The 24,268-nt window shown below is 45.0% G+C and overlaps 1 protein-coding gene across 1 annotated transcript in view; it reads left to right on the top strand.

Moving 5' to 3' along the window:
- Positions 1–5,632: 5,632 nt before the first annotated feature.
- Positions 5,633–24,268, top strand: part of AK7 (adenylate kinase 7) — a 71,015-nt gene continuing 52,379 nt past the window's right edge. Inside the window, exons 1-3 of the mRNA XM_032837396.1 lie at positions 5,633–5,734; positions 10,386–10,574; positions 15,191–15,299. Coding sequence (XP_032693287.1) covers positions 5,633–5,734; positions 10,386–10,574; positions 15,191–15,299 — 400 coding nt within the window. The remainder of the gene's footprint in view (positions 5,735–10,385; positions 10,575–15,190; positions 15,300–24,268) is intronic.

Below are 24,268 nucleotides of genomic sequence, written 5' to 3'. Positions count from 1 at the left end.
CCAGTAATTCAAGAAAGGAAAATAGATTTTGGCTCTGTGTTTCACCTAATAATTTAATAATCTCCCTTATTTAAATATAATGGTAATAGTAGGGATTTAGTGAGGGGCACTCTTACATTCTTGTCAGAGAATATATCTATGAAACCTTTCTGGAAAACATTAGTAATAGAACCTTTACAAAACTTACAACCTCTGTACCAGTAATGTCCTAGCAAACTAGCATAGGGAAGTGATTCAGCAGAAGACATACTACAAGGATGTTCAGTAATGGTTATGCCACATGCTCTTGATGGAAAAATATGCAGCCGTTAAAAATCATGGGAAAGCTATCAACAGGAAAAAATTCCACTACACGATAAAAAAGGGTATAAAACTATGATCTATCTTTGGGAAATCTACAATGTTCTACCGTGTTAATAGTAGCTATCACTAGGTGGTAAGATAAGTCATTTTCATCTCCTTCATACTTTGTCAGTTTCTGCGTTAGCCTCTGTGCACTAGATAGAGGGGAAATAAGATAGATCCAGGGTTTCAGCCAGCTAGAGAACCTTTCTCTAGCAAAAGCATGAAGCTAGGCTAAGTTGTGTTTGCTCCCAGGATCCTTGAAGAGGCAGTAGGATTATGAAGACAGAAGACTGCCCGCCTCTTTTCCCAAGATGGCTCTCTCCCCACCTTTCCTCTAGGTCATCAATGGCAAATCAGCCCCCAGTGGTGTCCTGATCCTTAGCTTCCTCTACCACACACGGCGCAGTTCCGTTCAGTGACCAAAACACAGAATGCGTAGAGGGGAGCAGGGTAGAAACACAGATCCTGACAGAGGCTGTGTCGACTTCAGAACTCTGCCACCAGCCCTGTTTTGTGGATGACCTAGCTGAGATTTGGACAGACAGACGGACTGGCTCAGGAGCCCACTTGTGAACACTGGAGTTGGGTCAAAACCCAGTCTTCTGTCTCCACCAACTATCCCCATCCAGTGTGTGTTGATAAAAGCATTGCCTGAACTCTGTGGTTACAGGTGCATATCATTTTATTGTGCTTGACAGATAATGCAGGATTTTTGGTCACATAGGTATTTTTTGGGGTGGTCAGTGATCTTGGATGTTACTGTATTTGGGGGGGGGTGCCACAAACCATACCCATATAGGCTGGTGAACTTATATAAGTTGTGTCCTGACTGCTCCACTGACCGGCCATTCCCCTCCCCCTCTCCCCTTCTCCTTGCACTTCCATAGTCCCTGGAACAGTATTGAAATTAGGCCAGTTAGTAACTCTACAGCAGCCTGTTAAGTATTCGAGAGAAAGGAAGTATCGCCCATCTCTCAATTTATATCAAAAGCTAAAAATGATTAAGTTCAGTGAAGGAAACGTGGAAGGCCAAGATCGGCCAGAAGCTAGGCCTCTTGCACCCTTTAGCCGAGATGTGACTGCAAAGGGAAAGCTACTGCAGCGAATGCATGAAGGCTAAAGCAAACCAGCCCTACTGCTGGTGGGGAGGAAGTCTGAGTGTTGTAGAGGGAGGATCAGCCAACCGCAGCATCACCTTACACTAAAGTCTAATCCAGAACAAGACCTAAACTCTTCAACCTCCGAAGAGTGGAAGAGGCGAGGAAGTTGCAGAAGAGTTGAAAGCCAGCAGAGCTTGTTCAGGAGGTCTAAGGCAAGACAACGTCTCCATACCATGCAAAGTACAAATCAAAGCAGCAAGCTATGGAGAAGATCTGGCTAAGACATTAATGAAGGTGGTTACACCAAACATTTTCAGTGCAGATGAAACAGCCTTTATTGGAAGAAGGTAACTTCTAGGACTACGGTAACTGGAGAGAACTCGGTCCCTGGCTTCAAAGGATGGGCTGACTTGTCCGGGGCTAATGCTCCACCGACTTCAAGCAGAAGCCAATGCTAACTTACCGTTCCAAAAAATTAGGGCCCTTAAGAATTATGCTAGGGGTGCCTGGGTAGCTCAGTCACTGAGAGTCTGCCTTTTGCTCAGGTCATGATTCTGGGCTTGAACTCTGCACTGGGCCCTGCACTCAGCATGGAGTCTGCTTTCCCTCTGCCCCACCCTGTTCTCACTCAAAATCTTAAAAAAAAAAAAAATTATGCTAAATCCTCTCTGTGCTCTATAAACAGAGCAAATAAGCCTGGCTGACAGCACATCTGTTTATAACATGGTTTGCTAAATAAATTCATTTCTAAATATTACTGCTCGTTGACAATGTACCTGGTCACCCAAGAACTCCGATGGAGATACGCAGTTAAATGAATGTTATGCCTGCTACCACAACATCTGTTCTGCCCCAGGGATCAAGGCGTCATTTCAACTTTCAAGTCTAATTTAACAAACACATTTCAGGGGCGCGTGGGTGACTCAGTGGGTTAAAGCCTCTGCCTTCGGCTCAGGTCATGATCCCAGGGTCCTGGGATCGAGCCCCGCGTCGGGCTCTCTGCTTTGAAGGAAGCCTGCTTCTCCCTCTCTCTCTCTGCCTGCCTCTGCCTGCTTGTGATCTCTGTCTGTCAAATAAATAAATAAAATCTTTAAAAAAAAAAAAAAGAACATTTTGAAAGCTATATAGCTGTCTTACAATTCCTCTGATGGATCTGGGCAAAGCAAATTGAAAACCGAAAAAGGCTTCACCATTCTAGATGCCATGAGAAGCATTCATTCATGATTCACAAGGAGAGGTCAAAAGACCAACATTAATAGGAGTTTGGAAGAAGTTCATTCCAACCCCCATGGATGATTTTGAAAGGCTCAAGATTTCAGTGGAGGAGAAAACCACAGATGGGGTGGAAACAGCAAGGAGCCTGAGGATGGGACTGCATGGCTGCAATCTCACGATAAAACTTGAACAGATGAGGCGTTGCTTCTTATGGATAAGCTGAGAAAGTGGGTGTCTTGAGATGAATCTCCTGGTGAAGATTGTTGAAATGACAACAAAATTAGAATATTTAATAAACTGAGTTGATCAAACATCAGCAGGGTTTGAGAGAATCCACTCCAATTTTGTAAGAAGTTCTACTGGGACGCCTGCATGGCCTAGGTAAGTGTCTGCCTTTGGCTCAGGTCATGATCCCAGCGTCCTTGGATGAAGCCACATGTTGGGCTCTCCACTCAGTGGGGAGTCTGCTTCTCCCTCTGCCCCTCCCCCTGCTCATGCTCACTCGTTGGCTCTCTCTCTCTCTCTCACTTCGTGCACTCTCTTTCTCAAATTCCAGTAAATGAAATCTCTTAAGAAGAAAGTTGTTCTGTGGATAAAACATTATCAAACATTATCACATGCTACAGAAATCATTCCTGAAAGGAAGAGTTAATCGATGCTGCAAACTTAATTATCTTATTTTAAGAAATTGCCCCAGCCACCCCAGCCTTCAACACCCACCACCCTAACCAGTCAACGGCCATCAACATTGAGGCAAGACCCTTGCTGAGAGCTCAAATGACATTTACCATTTTTTTAGCAATAAAGTATTTTTTAATTATGGTATGTACATTAGTTTTTTTAGAGATAACTCCTATAGAACACTTAATCAACTATAGTATAGGGTAAACACTTTTTATGTGCACTGGGAAGCCAAAAAATTCATTTCACTTGCTTTGTTGCAACATTTGCTTTATCATGGTGGTCTGGAAACCAAAATTCTCCAAGGTACACCTGTGTATGAGAGCTGATTTTGAAAAAAGGAGTAACAGTAAAAGAAAGGTACATTACTTGTTAATAGAGTTTCATTTTCTCACCTACCAATATGATAGATGATATAAAACTCTGGAAGCCATCCACCTATAACTGTGGTGCTAGCTCATTTAGCTATTACCAGGAGTATAAACAATAAGAAGGAAACAACGTGAGGTATTTTATAGTGACACTTCCAGTTGAACAGCTTTCAAAATACCTGCTTAACTGCTTATCAATGGGGACAAACTAAAAATCAAAAGGGGGCATTCAGTGAATTCTAGACTACTGGAACTAACAAGTCATCAAGAAGATCCACTCCATCAAGTTTTGCACAGGTCTTGCATGAATATTTTTACATCTTGTTAACTTCAAAAAAAAGAATGTTGCTATGAGCAAGCTGTTCCCAAATTGAATGCAAAATTTCAAAGTGTTAATTATTTTATCAAAACAAGTTTTAATGAGACATGTATAAAAAAAGACAGCGGGTGGGGTGCCTGGGTGGCTCAGTCAGTTAAGCATCCAACTCTTGATTTGGGCTCTGGTCATGATCTCAGGTTGGGGGAGATCCAGCCCAGCATGGGGCTCTCCACTGGGCATGGAGCCTGCTTAAGATTCTTTCTCACTCTCCCCCTATCTTTGCCCACCATTAGTTAATTAGTTAATTAATTGAAAGGGTGGAGGCCAAAAAAAAAAAAAAAAAAGGAAAAAGAAAGGCTCCCATTTGCAGAAGTGGGCCTTATAAGTTGCATAAAAAAAAAAAATTTCACCTTTGGACACCACTACAATAAAGACTGTCAAATATGTCTTATTCAATCGTAATAGCCCTGTTAGGCTGGTGAGTTCATGCCTGTTTTAAAGCCAATTTAACAGCTGGGGTAAGGTTAAAACATTGTCCCCATCACTCACAGATGGCTGCAGAGCTGGAATTCAAGGCCAGATCTGCTGAGTGCCCAGATCCTCCAAGCTGGCTGGAACTCCTGGGTCACATCCATTTTTTTTTTTAATCAGTTTAAAAAAAAAAAAAAAACCACACCTAAAAAACGCTGTATGTGTTCAATATTCACATTTAACAAGTTGTTTGGAGCACGAAGAATTTCAATAGAATCCAAGATAAGGGCAGAATGCCCACAAGGACATCTGTGGTCCTGTGATAAGACCAAGTGAATGTCCTCTTTCAACCTGTCGGTTTATCTGGGCACCTCCCTGTATAATCTCATTTGGGAAGTCAAAAGCCTAAATTCCATCACAGCCTAGCACCGAGGCCTCCACCGGCCACCACCCCCGCCCACCCCCAGGGGTCTCTCCCCAGCGGCTCGTAACAGCCCGCGAGTCCGCCGAGCCCCACAGACCGAGCAGCGACTGGGGGCACCGTGCGGGCCACACACGCTGCCGTTCCGGCGTCCGGGACCCAGAACTCCACGGCGGCAGCTGCTCTCGGCGCTGGAGGACTGTCACGTCTCCCCGGGCGGACCACCCCACAGGGGAATGGGCTTCAGGCTTTCCCCGTGCAGGAGAACCAGCAGTTATTTTCAGTCCCCCGGGTCTCGTGAACCCTGGGGCGCGTTTCCAGTTTCAGAATGAAAGAGATGAAAGGGAGCAGCGGTCACGTGGCCCCGGCGTCAGCGCCCGGGAGGCTCGGAAAGCGGACTGGCCCCGGCCGGAGAGCACCGGGCGTGGAGCCAGAGCGCGCAGGGATGGGGAGAGACCGCGGCCCCAAGGCCCGGGCGAGCCCCGCCTCCGCCCCGAACGCCCCGCCCCCCGCTGTAGGCCCCGCCCCCGCTGTAGGCCCCGTCCCCGCTGTAGGCCCCGCCCCCGCTGTAGGCCCCGCCCCGCTGTAGGCCCCGCCCCCGCTGTAGGCCCCGCCCCCGGAGAGCCAGCCCCCGCCCCACCTCCTTGGCAACCAGTGGGACGCTTTCTCCTTAGCAACCAGGGCTGCTCCCACCAGGGCTGCTCCCACCATGGCTGAGGAAGAGGTTACTGCAGCCACGGAGAAAGTTAGCCGGAGCCAGAGGGTGTTTATAAACCTGCTGGATTCATACAGCAGCGGGAACATCGGGAAGGTGAGCGGCGGCGGGTCAGAGTACACAGAGCCCCAGTCCCCAGCTCCCAGGCCCCCGCCCCGGGGTGCCCGAGCCCCCGAACCCAGCGAGGGTCTGCGCCGCGGGGCGCTGCGGGGCCTCCCCTGAAGGAGGGTCCCTCGTCCTGCGCACAGTCCGCTCGCGGAGCGCCAGCTGGAAGCCCAGGTGTTCGGAGCCCGCCGGTCCGGCGCGGCGTCCCCCCCATCTACGAAAGGAAACCGAGGCTCAGCATGTCGTTCTTCCGTCCCTTCCACGTACATTTGGAGGGTCGTTTGAGGCACGTTTTGTTTATGTGCCAGGCGCTGTTTGGGGCCCTGAGTCCCACCGAACTTCCCCACCCTCCGTCGTTAGCCCTGGGGAATGAGGAGGTTCTGAAAGAGGGTCCTGAGACCGTTGGTCGGGAAATACTCAGTAGCCAAAAGGAAGCCATAATTTTATCATCTCCCTGACCGGGACTCATTCATCTCCGTTCTCCCCTCTGGAGCAACACAGACGTGTGTCCCCGCCCCGGGCCGACTTGGGGCAGGCTAAGGATCCCACTTTCAGACAACACATGCTACCGAGAATAGGATGTGGCTGCAGTGCATACCGTCTGTACTGGTTTCTAGGGCTGTGGTCAACAAAGTACCACAAGCTTCGTGGCTTAAAACAACGGGGTTTATTCTGTCTTGGTTCTGGAGGCCAGAAGCCCAAAATCAAAGTTTTGGCAAGGCTGGTTCCTTTTAAAAGCTGCGGGGAAGATTTCTGCTGCACACATCTCTCTCTCTCTCTCTCTCTCTCTCATAGTTTTTGGCACTTGCCAGCAATTCTCGCATCCTTTGGCTTGTAGACTCATCACTCCAGCCTCTGCCTCTGTCTTCCCATGGTGTTTCCCGCAATTCTGTGTCCGAATTTCCCTGTTTTTAGGACACTGATCTTTGGATTAGAGCCCATTCTAATCCAGTATGACCTCATTTTAACTTGAATCCAGCTACAAAGACCCTATTTCCAAATGGGGATGGGGAGTAGGGGGCCACTACTCCATCCAGTATACCATCTAAAGATCAGTCAAAAAATATATAGATTTAGGGGTGCCTGGGTGGCTCAGTGGGTTAAAGCCTCTGCCTTCCGCTCAGGTCGTTATCCCAGGGTCCTGGGATCGAGTCCCACATGGGGTTCTCTGCTCAGCAGGGAGCCTGCTTCCACCTCTCTCTCTCTGCTTGCCTCTCTGCCTACTTGTGATCTCTTCCTGTCAAATAAATAAAAATCTTTAAAAAATATATAGATTTAGATTATTTATATGTAAAAATAGTAATACTGTATATATGGCATGCAACAATATATATGGTAATATTTGTGATGGTGTTGTGAGAAAGGAAGCTACAAGGCTCAAGGAGGAGTCATTTGCCAAGACAGCAAAGCAGGACTTAATTAGTTTCAATCTCTCCAGAAGTGGAATTTTAGACAATCATCTAGAATTCTCTGCGGGGCATCAATGAGGTTGTCTGTCACAGGGCTCTCTCCATTCCCCAAAGGAAGTTGAGGTAATATGCATGACGACCCCCCCCCTTCCATACGGGAAGCTGACCTTGCTAAAACAATCCTTTCTTTTTTTGCTAATAATTCCTCACCCCACCCTCCTTCTCATAAAGACCTTCCATTCTGTGCGGCTTCTCTGGGCTCCCCTCTGCTTGCAAGATGGGATTTCTGCAGAATTCATGAATCACTTAATAAAGCCAATTAGATCTTCTAATGTTCTCAGTTCAGTTTTATTTTTTAGCAGTATGTACATTGTATGTGATAAGTATCTACTATGAGAGACTAAAAATACACGATACATCTCCCACATGACTAGAAAAGCAAGGGGAGGGGCAGAGAAAGGACAAGGGTACAACAGGCAAAAATAAGTAACAAAATATGTTTATTTAAAGAAAGGAAGCTTTAGGGGTGCCTGGGTGGCTCAGTGCGTTAAGTCTCTGCCTTCAGCTCAGGTCATGGTCTCAGGGTCCTGGGATCGGACCCCACATCTGTCTCTCTGCTCAGCGGGGAGCCTGCTTCCCCTTCTCTCTCTGCCTCTCTGCCTACCTGTGATCTCTCTCTGTCAAATAAATAAATAAAATTAAATTTAAAAAAAAACTTTAAAAAGACAGGTGTAGTATGAAGGGATTTATGTCTTTCAAAAAGATACAGATATAGAGAAGATAGGTAGGTAGATTGATAAATAGAGATGATCTGTATGCAGAAAATGTCTCAAAGTAGGGGCACGTGAGTGGTCAAGTCGTTTGAGCCTCCAACTCTTGATTTCTGCTCAGGTCATGATCTCAGGGTCATGGGATCAAGCCCCATATAGGGCTCTGTGCTCAGAAGAGAGTCTGCTTGAGATTCTTGGTCTCTCTCTCCCTCTCTCTGGCCCTCACCCTCACACCCCAGGATGAGCATCAAGCCGGAGGAGCTGGTTCAAAGGCAAGCTCCAAGGCAGACGTTCTGAGTGGGAGTCAGAGGACAGAGAGGTGAGCGTGCGGGGAATCACGCCCAGGACATTAGGCACAGGGCCCAGGACCCTTTGGACTTGGCAGCCCACAAACGTGTCTTAATTTCTTTTATAATCAGAAGGAAACAAATGAGATTTTAGAGTTAAAGACGGTGGGTCTTCATGGCAATACAGTCATGAAATATAATTTTTAGTATTTTTTTTTCTTGGAGGAAAGAACCCATGAAAGTCCGAAGATGGCCCTGCTCAGCAGCTCTCTGGTGCCCCACCCACTTTTTGCATAAATTTAACGAAGCTGAATCACACACAGAGGAGGGGGGATGCTGTGGGGAAATGTAAGGGAGAAGAACAAACAGACTCCCTACAGATCACAGAGCCCCTTGGGGGGCTCGATCTCACCACCCTGAGATCATGACCTGAGCTGAAATCAAGAGTCAGAGGCTTAACCCCCTGACCCCCTGACCCACCCGGGTGCCCCTCTGGATTATTTAAAAAGGGAGGTGACTTGATTGAGATTAGGAGGGTGGGAGGCAAGAGAATTTAAACTTTTTCTTTACCCCCTTTTGAACTCTGGCTATTTTTTTTACAGCACAATGTTTTTAGAACAAAAGTTTTCTTTTAGTTTGTAGAGATCTTTTCCAAAAGCTTATTGATAACAGAATGTTTCCGTTATTCCTTGACTAACCTGGGTTCCAGTTCTGAAATTTTAGGGAATTTCTGTTCTCCATACCAGGCCACGCAGGAGTGGGAATATGAAGCATATAAAAGAAATGGCAGCTGGGTCTCTAGTCTTCAGGCTCCTTCCCAGCTGGGCAAGGCCAGCTGCTCCCCTGCCCCCACTCCCCAACACGTCCCTGGGAGGGAAAAAGGTGGGGGTTATGGTCCATGTCCCGCCTTGGGGATCAGAAGGTACAGTTGCACCCCTCCCTGCCCATGCAATCTTGGGCAAGCTCCTTATAGCTGGGCATCATTGTCCTCAACTGTGAAATGGGATAATAAAATGGAATGTGTATTTTTTAACTTTTTAAAAAGATTTTATTTATTTATCAGTCAGAGAGAGGGAACACAAGCAGGAGAGGGGCAGGCAGAGGGAGAAACAGGTTCTTCACTGAGCAGGGAGCCCAATGCAGGGCTTGATCCCAGGAACCTGGGATCATGACCCAAGCTGAAGGCAGATGCTCAACCACTGAGCCACCCAGGTACCCTGGAATTTGTATGTTTGAGAGAAAAATGAAAATATATATGACATACTTAGAAGAAATGTATTCCCTTAAGTGGGTGAACCTGACAAGCCTGGATTACTTATGTAAAATGACTGTTACCAAAATAAATGAGGTGGGACTTCCAGTCGGCTTGGGTTTTTTTCTGTATGTTTTCCTCCCAAGGTATGATCATGTCATGATTGCTTACATATGTTTAACATGTAAATTACAATAAAATCATTCTTATTTACATGCAAATAATTATATGTTAAGTATACACACATATACCATACACATATATATGAAACTCTTTAACATTGCATAAATCACTCCCAAGGATAACTTCTGTAAGATAAGAAATAAAACTTCACCAACCTGATTTTTTTCCTCTTTTGAGAGAGAGAGCACGAGCTAGCAAGGGGAGGGGGGAGGGGCAGAGGGCAAGAGAAAGAGAGAGAGAGAGAATCTTAAGCAGGCTCCATGCCTGGTGGAAGGCTGGATCTCTTGACCCTGAGACTGAGTATAAGTAAAAAGGAAGATAGAAGATCTCACTAGTAATTTTTATATGGATTACTTGTGAAATTAGGAATATTTTTAACCTGTTGGGTTAAATAAAACATGACTACATTCATTTCACTGGTTTCCTTTTATTTCTGTTCATGGGGCTACTAGCCAGTTTAATTCACCAGAGTGGATAGCATGACATTACTCCATTTCTATTAGGCAAGACCAACATGGTGACCGCAGCCCTTCCCTGCCTGTTGCCAGAGCAGGGCAATACCCTTGCCACATGCTTTAATCTCTCTGAGCCAGGGTTCCTCCTCTATAAAATAGAATGTCGTGAGAGCACGCACTTTGCTGTGTCACTCAGTTAGTGTTAACTTCAGCGAGCTACCAGTGTACCACCCTCACTCTACACTGTTCTTTGTTGTTTTCTTAGTACGTTTATGTTTTCTTGCAGTTTCTGTCTAACTGCGTTGTTGGGGCTTCCCTTGAAGAAATTACGGAAGAAGAGGAAGAAGACGAAGAAAATAAGTCAGCCCTGCCGGAAGCCTCATCAGTCAAACTTAAGGAAGGCACCTTCCAGATTGTGGGCACACTCTCCAAGCTCGAAAACGTTCAGCCTGACTTTGCCGTGGAGACATACACTGTAAGTCTAGGTGGCTGTTGCTAAGAGTAAACCAAGGGCAGAGCCGCCTCAAGCTCCCACAACTTCACGGTATACTCTTAAGTCTTGGCTTCCTCTCTCTTCTGCAAATTTGGGCGTGGGAGAAAGTGAGGGGCAGATGGAAGTAGGTCTTTCTCCTCTGATGGAGAACAACCACGGTCTCCACTTTAAATGTGTACCTTTACAAACAAAGCATTTAAATTAGATATTCTTGGAAGGGGTGGATCTAATCTAGACTTTCAGACTATAAAATTTCTAACCTTGGGGCACCTGGGTGGCTCAGTTGGTTAAGCATCCAACTCTTGATTTTGGCTCAGGTCATGATTCAGCGTTGTGAGATTGAGCCCTGCACTGGGCTCCATGCTGTGTGCAGAGCCTGCTTAAGATTCTCTCTCTCCCTCTCCCTTGGACACCAGCTAAAAAAAAAAATTTCTAAACTGTGTTTAAAATGCATTCAACCCTAAGGGCGCCTGGGTGGCTTAGTGGGTTAAAGCCTTTGCCTTCAGCTCAGGTCATGGTCCCAGGGTCCTGGGATCAAGCCCCGCATCAGGCTCTCTGCTCAGCAGCGAGCCTGCTTCCCCCTCTCTCTCTGCCTGCCTCTCTGCCTACTTGTGATCTCTGTCTGTCAAATAAATAAATAAAATCTTTAAAAAAAATAAAAATAAGAATAATGCATTCAACCCTACATTACCCAACAATCCCGGGCCATGGCGGGTGGAAGAAAAACCTCCTTTGGTCATAAACCCACCACATAATAACACATCATTATGTCACTGTCTTATTGAGAAACAGTGCTGCTCTTGTCAAAAACCCTCCTCTGCTCTGGAGCTGAAGTATAACACAAAGACAGAGTTGGGGGATAAAGAGGAACAATCATTTTATTACTTTGCTGGACAAAGGAGGCTGAAGCAGGCTAATGCCTTCACAACTCAGACCCTTCCAGTTAAAAAATGGGCAGAAGTCATGAATAGACCTTTTTCTGAAGACTGCATGCAGATGGCTAAGAGACATGTGAAAAGATGCTGAGCATCAGTCATCATCAGGGCAATTCAGATGAAAACCACAATAAGGTATCACTTCACATGTGTCAGACTGGCTAAAATTAACAAGTCAGGAAACAACAGATGTTGGCAAACACACAGAGAAAGGGGAACCCTCTTGTACTATTGTGGGAATGCAAGCTGGTGCAACCACTCTGGAAAACAGTATGGAGGTTCCTCAAAAAGTTACCCTAGGAGCCAGGAAGTGCACTACTTGGTGTTTACCCAAAGGATCCAAAAATGCTGATTCAAAGGGGCACCTGCACCCCAGGGTTCATAGCAGCAATGTCCACAATAGCCAAACTGGAAAGAGCCCACATGTCCATCGATGGGCGAATGGGTAAAGAAGATGTGGTGTATCTACATGGAATATTACTGAGCCATCAAAAAGAATGACGTCTTGCCATTTGCAACGACATGGATGGAACTACAGGGTACTATACTAAGTGAAATAAGACATTCATAGACAAATACCAAATGATTTCACACATAGCTCAGATTTAGGAAACAAAACAGATGAACACATGGCAAGGGGGGAAAAAAGAGTGTGGGGAAGCAAACCATAAGAGACTCTCAATAACAGAGAACAAAATGAGGGTCCTTAGATGGGAAATGGGGGGGTGAACTAGATGGATGATGGGTATCAGGGAGGACACCTGTTAGGATGAGCCCTGGGTATTATATATAAGTGATGAATCACTAAATTCTATACCTGAAGCAAATATTACACTGTATGTTAACTAACTGGAATTTAAATAAAAACTTGGGGGAAAAAACAAATATTGTAGACCCACTTTTATAAGAAAACACAGGATCTGAATGGTTTCAATAAGAATCTGGTCAGGGCTGGCAGCCTCGCTCCCCCTGTCTTCAAGGAGGTCTCCTGACCAACACTGGCGCCAGCCATCCGAGTCTTGTTACTAAGTGTAAGTTGAGGTCAGTGGGTTGTCAGTATGAATACCCAGTTCCCGGGACAGAATTCTGCAGAAAAGCAAGTGAAGGGGAGGGGGAAGCTTCAAGAATGGAGAAGAGAAAAACGTGTTCTGTTTAAGGTCAAGACTTCAGAAAGCAGTAGCGTGTCCATCTGAATTTCCACCCATCTTTACGTTTCTGTAGCGGTTTTACTGCTTCCCCCGTGACCCATCTACTCAATCCTCATCCTGGATATTTATGTACTTCTGAGAGGGGTGTCCCTCTCATCACCCTGCCTGCCGCTCTTCAGGCCCTACCCTACAGCTTTGAAGACACCACACCGTGCAACAGCCTTTCCTCTTCCAACCCACCCAGTCCTATTTATCCATCAGGGTTTGACTCAGGATGTCACCTCCTCCAAGAAGCTCTCAGTGATTTCTGCTTCTACACTCCTTGTTTCAATACTGAGCTCTTTTCTTGTACTCCCATAGCATCTTTACCTGCCTACATCATCACACTTGTCACACTTTATGGTTATTGTCTGTCTCTTGTGGGTGGCCCAGACTATAACTATCACCCCCTGGAGAACAGACACCTCACTTTTTCTCCTGCTCATTTGTGCATCTTTGGCCCCAGGCACATCGACTGGCAGAAAGTAGCCCTCAGTAAACACTTGTGAGATGAATGAATGAATGAATCCCCTCCTGCCCTCTGAGGGAACTTTCTCCACCACTTACCCGTTTTCACACTCTCCAGGGGCTTTGCTCACCACCGGCTTCTTTCTTTCCACCTATCCACGTGCTTCATGCTCCCATCTTTCCAAGAGTCAAAAACACCACATGTGGCCTCCCTGCTGGCTACCGTCCTCTTTCTCTGGCCCTAGCCCCAGGCCACCACTGCTACATTCACCAGCCTCACTCCTGCATTCATGGCCTGTGAGTCCCACCTGCCAGAAGGCTCTGCCCCCACCAGGGAGCTCTAAATTCCCAAAGTCCTGTCTTCCCTGGTTTCTCGGGAGTCAGTCTCCTTCCTCCTTCCTCAGCTTTCATAACCTGGCTTCTCTTGTGCATCTGAGGCTCCCTTTGAATGCGGTTTTCCCTAGAGCCCCCTCCTTTCTCCTAACGGATGTCCTTCCTCAATCTCATCCAGGCCTGTGGCTTCGGCTCCCCAACAGGAAACAATGTCTTTCACATCTGCCACCAGCCCTGTTGACATCCAAATCCAGCTGCCCTATAGTGCCCACCCCTGCCCCCAGAAAGCCCTGCTGGCACATCTGAATCAATATGCCCCAAATTAAATTTACTATGCTCCTCTACAAAACCCCTCTGTCTTTTAGACTCTTCATTTTTATTAAGAACCCTGCTCTCTGCATCAGTCTGGGCTGTTCAGGTGTATAAGCACTAGGGAAATGTGGCAATGCAAACTGGCTTAATAAATAAGGAAATTCTTCAGTTTTTGTGGCTGGCAGTCTCTTAAAGAAGATGCAGTTTCAGGGCTGGCGTGATCCAGGGGCTGCTGTTGCTTTTCCTGCCCCTTCCTGGGCTCTGCCTCCCCTTGAGGGTGATTTCATTCTCAGGCTAGCAGGAAGGAGGCAACAGTCTGGAGCCTCACAGTCACAAACAGCAAAGTCCGTAGCCTCCAGACTGTGGGACATGCATGTCTGTTGTTTAAACCACTCAATGTGTGACCCTAAGTGATAGCAGCCCTCGGAAATGAGTACCGGGGGACTCCAAGGGCCTTAGGGAACTGGGCTGGGGAATCTAGCTGACTGTGCTGCGGGTTTTAACGGGAGCATGAACCCTGCCAGGGTCCTCTCTCTCTCTGGAAAGGCATTCACTTTGCTTCTGTTCTTTAACCAAGTTATGTGGTAAGAGATCACGTCTGGTCTGAAATGTTCTGCTTTAATGCAGGTGGTCAAGGAACTGGGGGGAGTATCTGATTCTCAGGATAACTGGACTAACAGCCAATGGAAATCCTGATTTGGAAACGCAGGGTCCTCTGATGGTTACCATAATACCCACCCACTGTAGGGCACTCCTAGGAAACATACCAACATCCACACAGGAAGGAATAACTATTTCAAACGTGGTGATCACCAAAGTTACTTTGTCTAATGTAAGAATTTTATATTTTTACCCATTAAAAGTTTCTGTATTTTTAAAATATTCCCAACTGTCAGCTGTAATAAGTCACCTTACATCTACAAAGAGGACCGATTAATTCCATCTTGAGGATTCTGAAACAATCTGCATTAATCACTCATCAACACTTGTGAGTGGCTCATGATACATAATGGCTTGAATAATCTTGCACAGAGTTGGAGTTAATTTCAAATGCCTCACACATTTTCTTTCAGTGTGTTGTAATTCTTCCCTTCTGAATCGGGGTGTAAACAGCATGCAGAAATAGTACCTAAGATCATTATGCAATTTTTTAATCATCTTTTCCCAACTATTTTTCACAAACTTATTTGTTACTTGGAAACTACACACAGAAGAGAGCCAAAATTTCATTTTAAATAGACATCCTGCAAATGTTTCCTATAGGACACTTCATTCACAGTATATCTAATTTGGAAATTGCCATTCCGGCTAAATATGAAGGTTAGCTCCTTTCAACAAATGACTCTCAATTCTCTTTTTTCAGACCATCTCTCGAGAAGACCTTCTCATGCGCCTCCTGGAGTGTGATGTTATTATTTATAACATCTCCGAGAACCCACAGCAAGCAGAGGAGGCCATCTGGGCAGTCTCTGGTCAGTGAACCATTCTCTTCTCTCTCCAGGGAAACTACTCTCATGCAATGTCCTTACCCTCAGATCTGTCTAATGACCACGAGGCAAATTACGACCATGGGAAAACTGATCTGAAACTTCCCTAAAACATGAAATGAAGTTAGGGTAATGAAGATGCCTTTGGGTCGTGTTAAAGATAAGCTGGGGCATAGGAAAACCTTCAAGAGTTGATGTGAGCAAAAACCAATTCATGAGAACTTGCCATGTGGGAAGCGGTTAGAAGTGCTCCACGGACAGGAACCAGGGCAAAGACTGACCCGGCAAAGGCAGAGCAAAGCAAGCAAATGATTTGATTGGCTATATATAGCTTAAGCATGGCCTGACCTGGAAGAGCCTACTTAGCTGTCACGATGGGCCGTCCTCAGGTTTTGATTTCCTAACCTTGTGGCAGTTGTAGACCGAGGCTTTGGTTTGCTTATGGGGACTGCTGTGACCTTAGAGCCACCTGAGACTTAATGACCCTGTTACTGAATGAATTAAACAATGCATGCTTCCGAAGAATAGAATATTGTTACTCGTGAAAAGAAAGGAAACGGTAACTTTGGAGATTCAACCTGTATTCATGCTTAAGGAGGTGGGGTTGAGCGCATTGGGAACATACAAAAACGAATGAGACAAAGATTATACCCGTGAGGTCCCCGTAGTCCCAGGGGAGAGCCAAGGCATATTCGAGGAACCTCACTGCGGGACAGAGAATGGCACGTTCGCAAGAAAGGCATCACGAGAGGGATGTGCCTTTAAGAGGAGAGGACTTATTTCTGTGAGGATTTGATTCAATTTAATAAATGTCCCCTGATAGAAAGGGTCAGTGAGGCCTCAGGGAGAGTGCTTGCATTTTTCCAATGCTTTCATAACTGTAATGAACTCTAAGGACCGCAGGTCTTAGAGAACAAGGTGATGTCTAGCAATTTGGTGCTGTTATGATTCATCTCTTGATTAAGTTGGGAGCAAAGGAGAAAACATATCAGCTTATTCAAATCACCACCCTAGACTAGCAGGACAGCCAAAAAGACACAGCACACCTTCTATTTCAATATTTTATACACATCAGTATTTTTGTTTCAGGCAGATTAGGTCAGAGGTCAGCAAACTTTCTCTGTAAAGGGCCAAAGAGTAAGTACTTTTGGCTGTTGGAGCCAACTATTGTGCTGCTATGGTGAGAACACAGCCATAGACAATATGTAAGTGATGGGCTGGGTTCCAATAAAAATTTATTTATAAAATGAGGCACTATTTGCTAACCCTTGAGTGAGATCAACAGCAAAATGATATATTGGGTTAAGTTCAAAGAAAGGGTGTTGGGAACCCAGGTGACTCAGTTGATTAAGCCTCTGCCTTAAGCTCAGGTAATGATCCAGGGGTCCTGGGATTGAGTCCCACATCGTATTCCCTGCTCAGCAAGGAGTCTGCTTCTCCCTCTGCCTCCTGCTCCCCCTGCTTGTGCTCTCTCTCTGTTGAATAAATAAATAAAATCTTAAAAAAAAAAAAATAAGGTAATGCAGCTTCAGGAATGCCTGTACCATACTCAGGGAAATAATGGAAAAGGACTATCTGTGGATGTGTGGGATTCCTCAGGAGCTTAGAATGATTTCTTTTTTCTGACTTTGTGCCTCCATTTCATTCAGTGAGAAACAAATCAAAAGCATGAACATTGTATCATCTTTTGAAGCAGAGCTTTTTTGAAAAGCCAACTTTCTGCATTTTGCCCCTTTGCAAATATTTACTGATGATGTATAATGGCACCTTCTAAAATAATTGCACTTATATTTGATTGCAGTGCAATCAGAGCTAACTAACATTTGTTGAGTGCTTATTTCATGTCAGGCTTTGAAAATTGATTTTTCTATATAATGCATACTTGCAATGTTTAAATTTTTTTTTTCTGAAATTACCCCCAGATATGTTTTGAAAATTAAAAAGCACAGTAGGGCTGGGGCATCTGGGTGGTGCAGTTGGTTAGGCATCTGAGTCTTGGTTTCAGCTCAGGTCGTGATCTCAGGGCCCACATTGGGCTCACACACAGGGCAGAGTCACCTTCAGATTCTCTCTCCCTCTCTCTCTGCCCCTCCCGCATGTGCACTCACTCTGTAAAGTAAATAAATAAATCTTAAAATAAAGTAAAAAAAAAAAAAGCACAGTAAGGGGGCATCTGGGTGGCTCAGTGGGTTAAAGCCTCTGCCTTCGGCTCGGGTCATGATCCCGGGGTCCTGGAATCGATCCCTGCATCGGGCTCTCTGCTTGGCAGGGAGCCTACCTGCCCCCCTCTTTCTCTGCCTACTTGTGATCTCTCTCTGTCGAATAAATAAATAAAATCTTTAAAAAAAAAAAAAGCACAGTAAGGCTTAGCATAAAAAGCTACGATTCCTTGCATTTCCCTTCCACTCCATCCCTATACCCCTAAAGGAACCTTGTTTACCCCATTTGTACTTTTTTTTTTATTAACATATAATGTATTATTTGCTTCAGGGGTACAGGTCTGTGAATCATCAGGCTTACACAATTCACAGCACTCACCACAGCACATACCCTCTCCAGTGTCCATCACCCAGCCACACCCCTCCTCCCCTCCCACCCTGCAGCAATGCTCAGTTTGTTTCTGAGATTAAGAGTTTCTTATGGTTTGTCTCCCTCCTGATCCCATCTTGTTTCATTTTTTTCCCTCCCTACCCTCCACAACCTCTCACCCTGTCTCTCAGATGCCTCATATCAGAGAGATCATATGATAGTTGTCTTTCTCTGATTGACTTATTTTGCTTAGCATAATACCTTCTAGTTCCATAAACGTCATTGCAAATGGCAAGATTTCATTTCTTTGATGGCTGCATAGTATTCCATTGTCTATATATATACCACATCTTCTTTATCCATTCATCTGTGGATGGACATCTAGGCTCTTTCCATAGTTTGGCTGTTGTGGACATTGCTGCTATAAACATTTGGGTGCACGTGCCCCTTCGGATCACTACGTTTGTATCTTTAGGGTAAGTACCCAGTAGTGCAATCACTGGGTCATAGGGTAACTCTATTTTCTTTTCTTTTTTTTTTTTTAAGATTTTATTTATTTATTTATTTATTTATTTATTTATTTATTTATTTGTCAGAGAGAAGGAGAGAGAGAGTGAGCACACAAGCCGGCAGAGAGGCAGGCAGAGGCAGAGAGAGAAGCAGGCTCCCTGCCAAGCAAGGAGCCCGATGCGGGACTCAATCCCAGGACCCTGGGATCATAAACTGAGCCGAAGGCAGCAGCTTAACCCACTGAGCCACCCAGGCGTCCCAGGGTAGCTCTATTTTCAACTTTTTGAGGAACCTCCGTACTGTTTCCCAGAGTGGCTGCACCAGCTCAGGGCTGCCTTTGCTATGGCCCAAAGTGCCACCTTTTGACAGCGCATGGGAGAAGAATGAGGCACAAATGAGTCAGTTGTAAGAGAATGGGAGCTGGGGACGACAGTAGAAAAGACTGTCGCCCCAAACAACTCCTCAATCTCATATTTATTAGAAAGCGAGTAACAATCAACAAAGCCAGAGGAGATTACACATTGACCATGAGTCTTGTACATATGTGAGAAGAAAGGCAAAACATGTCTGGTCATGTAGTACGTGACCTACAGTGAGCAAGCCCAAACGAAAGGATTGTCTGACTGCTGGTGCTCCCCAGGGAAGGAGAGACAATGGAAAAATGAAGCAGGCGGCGTTCCGCCCTGAGCGGGCCGGGCATCCCCAGCTGCTCTGCTTCAAGGACGTCCTTCAAGGACGTCCTCCTGCCAGAGGCCTGTTGCCAGTACATGCTTTTCTTAAGGCTATATCTAAGCATGCTTGGTAACTAGTATAATTTCTCCTAAATTATATTTTAAGCAGTACATTGTTAGGAGGGATGATTACACCAAAGATTTTGGACAGTTCTGTTTTAATTTTCATTTGTTTCCATGAATTTTTTCAATTCTTCTTTAATTTCCTGGTTTACCCATTCATTCTTTAGTGGGATGCTCTTTAGCCACCATGTATTAGAGTTCTTTCCAACTTTCCTCTTGTGGTTGAGTTCTAGCCACAGAGCATTGTGGTCTGAAAATATGCAGGGAATGATCCCAATCTTTTGGTACCAGTTGAGACCTGTTTTGTGACCCAGCATGTGATCTATTCTGGAGACTGTTCCATGTGCACGGAGAAGACTGTGTGTTATGTTGCTTTGGGATAGAATTTTCTGAGTATATCTATGATGTTCATCTGGTCCAGTGTGTCATTTAAGGCCTTTATTTTCTTGTTGATCTTTTGCTTGGATGATCTGTCCATTTCAGTGAGGGGGGGTGTTAAAGTTCCCTACTATTATTGTATTATTTTCAATGTGTTTCTTTGATTTTGTTATTAATTGGTTTATATAGTTCATTACTCCCATGTTAGGGGCATAGATATATAAAATTGTTAGATCTTCTTGTTGGACAGACCCTATGATTATGATATAGTGTCCCTCCTCATCTCTTATTATGGTCTTGAGCTTAAAATTTAATTTATCTGGTTGAATGATTGCCACCCCAGCTCTATTTGGATGTTCATTAGCATGGTAAATTGTTTTCCAGCTCCCGACTTTAAATATGGAGGTGTCTTTGGGTCTAAAATGAGTTCCTTGCAGACAGCATATTGATGGGTTTTGTTTTTTTATCCATTCTGATACCCTTGTCTTTTGATTGGGGCATTTAGCCCATTTACACTCAGGGTAACTATTGAAAGATGTGAATTCAGTGCCATTGTATTGCCTGTAAGGTGACTGTTACTGTATATTGTCTCTGTTCCTTTCTGGTCTGTTACTTTTAGGCTCTCTCTTTGCTTAGAGGACCCCATTCAGTATTTCCTGTAGGGCTGGTTTGGTGTTTTCAATTTATTTTAGTTTTTGTTTGTCCTGGAAGCTTTTTATCTCTCCTTCTATTTTCAATGACAGCCTAGCTGGATGTAGTATTCTTGGCTGTGTATTTTTGTCATTTAGTGCTCTGAATATATCATGCCAGTCCTTTCTGGCCTGCCAGGTCTCTGTGGGTAGGTCTGCTGCTAATCTAATATTTCTACCGTTGTATGTTACAGACTTCTTGTCCTGAGCTGCTTTCAGAATATTCTCTTTGTCACTGAGACTTGTATGTTTTACTATTAGAATACAGGGTGTTGACCTATCTTTATTGATTTTGAGGGGGATTCTCTGTGCCTTCTGGATTTTGATGCTTGTTCCCATCACAAAATAGGGAAATTCTCTGTATAATTTGCTCCAATATACCTTCTGCCCCTCTCTTTCTTCTTCTTCTGGGATCCCAATTATTATAATATTGTTTCATCTTAGGGTATCACCTATCTCTCGAATTCTCCACTCATGGTCCAGTAGTTGTTTGTCTCTCTTTTTCTCGGGTTCTTTATTCTCCATCATTTGGTCTTCTATATCACTAATTCTCTCTCCTGACTCATTTATCCTAGCAGTAAGAGCCTCCATTCTTGATTGCACCTCATTAATAGCTTTTTTGATTCATCTTGGTTAGATTTTAGTTCTTTTATTTCTCCAGAAAGGGATTTTATTTCAGCAGAAAGGGATTCTCTAGTATCTTCCATGCTTTTTTAAGCCCAGCTGGCACTTTGATACTCATCATTCTGAACTCTGGTTCTGACATCTTTTTTTTTTTTTAAGATTTTTATTTATTTATTTGAGAGAGAGGCAGTGAGAGAGAGCATGAGCGAGGAGAAGGTCAGAGGGAGAAGCAGACTCCCCATGGAGCTGGGAGCCCGATGCGGGACTCGATCCCGGCACTCCGGGATCATGACCTGAGCCGAAGGCAGTCGTCCAACCAACTGAGCCACCCAGGTGTCCCTGTCAGGCGTTCTGACATCTTATTAATGCCTGCATTGATTAGGTCCCTAGCCATTGTGTTGCCTCTTGTTCTTTTTTTTTTGTGGTGAGTTTTTTCACCTTGTCATTTTATCCAGGTAAGAATAGATGAATGAGGGGCGCCTGGGTGGCTCACTGGGTTAAAACCTCTGCCTTCGGCTCATGTCATGATCCCAGGGTCCTAGGATCGAGCCCCACATTGGGCTGTCAGTTCAACAGGGAGCCTGATCCCCCACCCACCGCCTGCCTCTCTGCCTACTTGTGATCTCTGTTTGTCAAATAAATAAATAAAATCTTTACCAAAAAAAAAAAAAAATAGATGAATGAGAGAGCAAACTGCCAAAAGGGTAGCAATGACATGAGAAAGATATACACCAACCAAATCAGAAGAGACTTGAAACCGGGGGGAGAAGAAAGGAGGAGAAAAAGGGGAAAAGAAAAAAAAAATATATATATATATATTAGACTGGTTAATAGAACAGAGCCACACACTTGATTTTGGATGTATTTTAGTCTGTTAGAAGGAACTACCTCTGAAAATTTTAAAGAAAGAAAAACATATGTATACAAAAATAAGTGTAAACATGATGAAGGGATGGAATATGACTGTAAAGATGAAAATTTAAAAAGATTCTAAAAAAGGAATTGATAAGAAATTGGTTGAAAAAAGAAAAAAAAAAGAGGAAAGATTGTGATCAGGCTGGAGACTAGAACAAAGCCATGTGCTAGATTGAGGGTATATTTTGATCTTTTAGAAGAAACTGTATCCCAAAATTTTAAAGAAAGAAAAACCTATTTGTATACAAAATAATAAGGTTAAATACAATGAAGGGATAGATAATGACTATAACAATGAAAATTTAAAAAGATTTTTTAAAAAGGTATTGATAAGATAAAATAGTTTAAAATTGTTAAAAAATGTTAAAATAGGAAAGAGGAAAAATTTTTTAAAATAGAATAAGAATAAAATTTTTTTTAACTTAACTTTGAAAGACTAAAGGATCATGGAAAACAGCCATTAATTCCATGTGTTGCTTTCCCCTAGCTGTGGAGTTCCGCGGTTCTCATTGATCAGTGAACTTGGCCTTGGCTGGATGTTCTTGCTGATCTTCTGGGGGAGGCGGCCTGTTGCCCTGATTCTCAGATGTCTTTGCCCAAGGCAGAATAGCACCATCCTTGCCAGGGGCCGGGCTACCTAATCTGCTCAGGTTCGGGTTCGCGCTCAGGAGCTTTTGTTCCCTGATCGCTTTCCGTACCACTTTGGAGGACGGGAATGAAAATGGCGGCCTCCCAATCTTCCACCTGGAGGAGCCGAGAGCTGGGGGCCCCACCCCACCTCAGAGAAAAGCAGTCAGTCCCTCCGTCTCCGTGGTCTCCCGCTGCGCTCCGTGCTCACCCGACCCGTGACCGAGCGTTTCTGTCTCTGGCGCACGGCCCTGTTCCAAGTCTCTAAACCTAGCAGATTCCTACAGTGTATTCCCGCGCCACTCCCCCTGGGGGAGGAAGGTGAGTTTCCCGGATGTGCCACGTGTGGGGTCCCTGCTTGAAAAGCAGTGTCCCGACTGTGCCGCGGACCATGGTTTTAAGGTAACCCCCAGCTGAGAGCCCTTCCTCCTCTCTGTCTCTGTAGCCAGCTTCCCCACTCGGATACCTGGGGGCCTTGCCGCACTCAGACTCCCACGATCCTTCTGTGACCCCGCGTGTCCTGAGAACACACTGTCCCCGTGAGGGCTCCACCCCCCGCTTAGCCTCTGGAGCAACGTCCCTCAGTGGAGCAGGCTTCTAGAAGTTCTGATTTTGTGCTCCATTGCTCCGCCGCTTGCCGGGAGCCGCCCCTCCCCGCCACGGTCTACCTTACCGTGGCTTCGGATTCACGTCTCTGCACGTCCTGCCTTCCAGAAGGTGGTCGCTTTTCTGTTCCTGGAATTGCTGCTCTTCTTCTCTTCCATCTCCTGCTGGGTCTGTAACTGTTTGGAATGGTTTGATGACTGTCTAGCCGAACTCCTGGGACCCCATGATATGTAGATCTGTTCCTCCACCATCTTCCCCTACCCCCCGACTTGTACTTTTTAATGTATAAAAATCCTTGTCCTTTGATTATGAATTTTAGACATTAGCCACTGCCCTCCTGCCATGACAGAGGGAACACAGTGGTTTCCCAGACTTTGACAACGGTGTCTCCTTTCATGAGCTTTAAAATGGAGTGGGTTTTACTGCCTCCGTCTTCATTCTAATGAAGAGCTTTAAATAATGAAGAAGATTTTACCTCTCTATTTGGGGGAAAGGTTGTAACTGTCTTACCACATTTTGGAGAAGCAGAGTGTTTGTGTCTGTGAGAAAGTACAGTTAGAGGTCTTCAGCTGCCATCAGGGTCACCTGGGGGGTGGGGCGTGGGCTTGGTGGGGCTTTGAGAATTTTGTCCTTTTCCCTGATGTGCACAATCTTAGATTGGGAGTATGGTTTTTGTTTGGGGCTTTTTCTTGCATTTTTGTTTGTTTGTTGTGGGGTTTTTCTTTAAAGATTTTTATATATTTATTTGAGATAGAGCAGGAATGAGAGAGGGCACGAGAAGGGGTGAGGGGGGCTGAGGGAGAGGGAGAAGCAGGCTCTTCACTGAACGGAGAGCCCGATACGGAGCTCAGGGTTCCATCCCAAGACCCTGAGATCAGGATCTGAGCCAAGGCAGGTGCTTAACTGACTGAGCCACCCAGGCGTCCGCTGTTGTGGGTTTGTTTTTGTTTTGTGTTTTTCGCAAAGGGTAATTCTTACTTCTTAATAAAATTAAGTAATTTTAAAATGTTTTACTAGAAAAGGATTCTCCTACCTTGCTCTTCACAGATACTCTCCAAGGAAGGCAAGATGACCCAGAAGAAGGGAACAAAGTGTTAGGAATGGGAGAAACCATTTGCATATGAGGATAAAATGTGCTTGTTCACAAGTGAACAAGGAGATTATTTTAGACCCTTTAAAATGATCACAAATGAAAGAATAACCCACTTTGAAGAGCTCTAAGTGGGCCGAGCAGTCACTAACTAGGTCACAAACCAGTCTGAGGCATCGTGGAGCCAACAGG

This window comes from Lontra canadensis, unplaced genomic scaffold (genome assembly GCF_010015895.1).
Source record: "Lontra canadensis isolate GAN:19392208 unplaced genomic scaffold, GSC_riverotter_1.0 scaffold98, whole genome shotgun sequence".
NCBI lineage: Eukaryota > Metazoa > Chordata > Mammalia > Carnivora > Mustelidae > Lontra > Lontra canadensis.
This window is presented reverse-complemented; position numbering and strand designations above follow the sequence as displayed.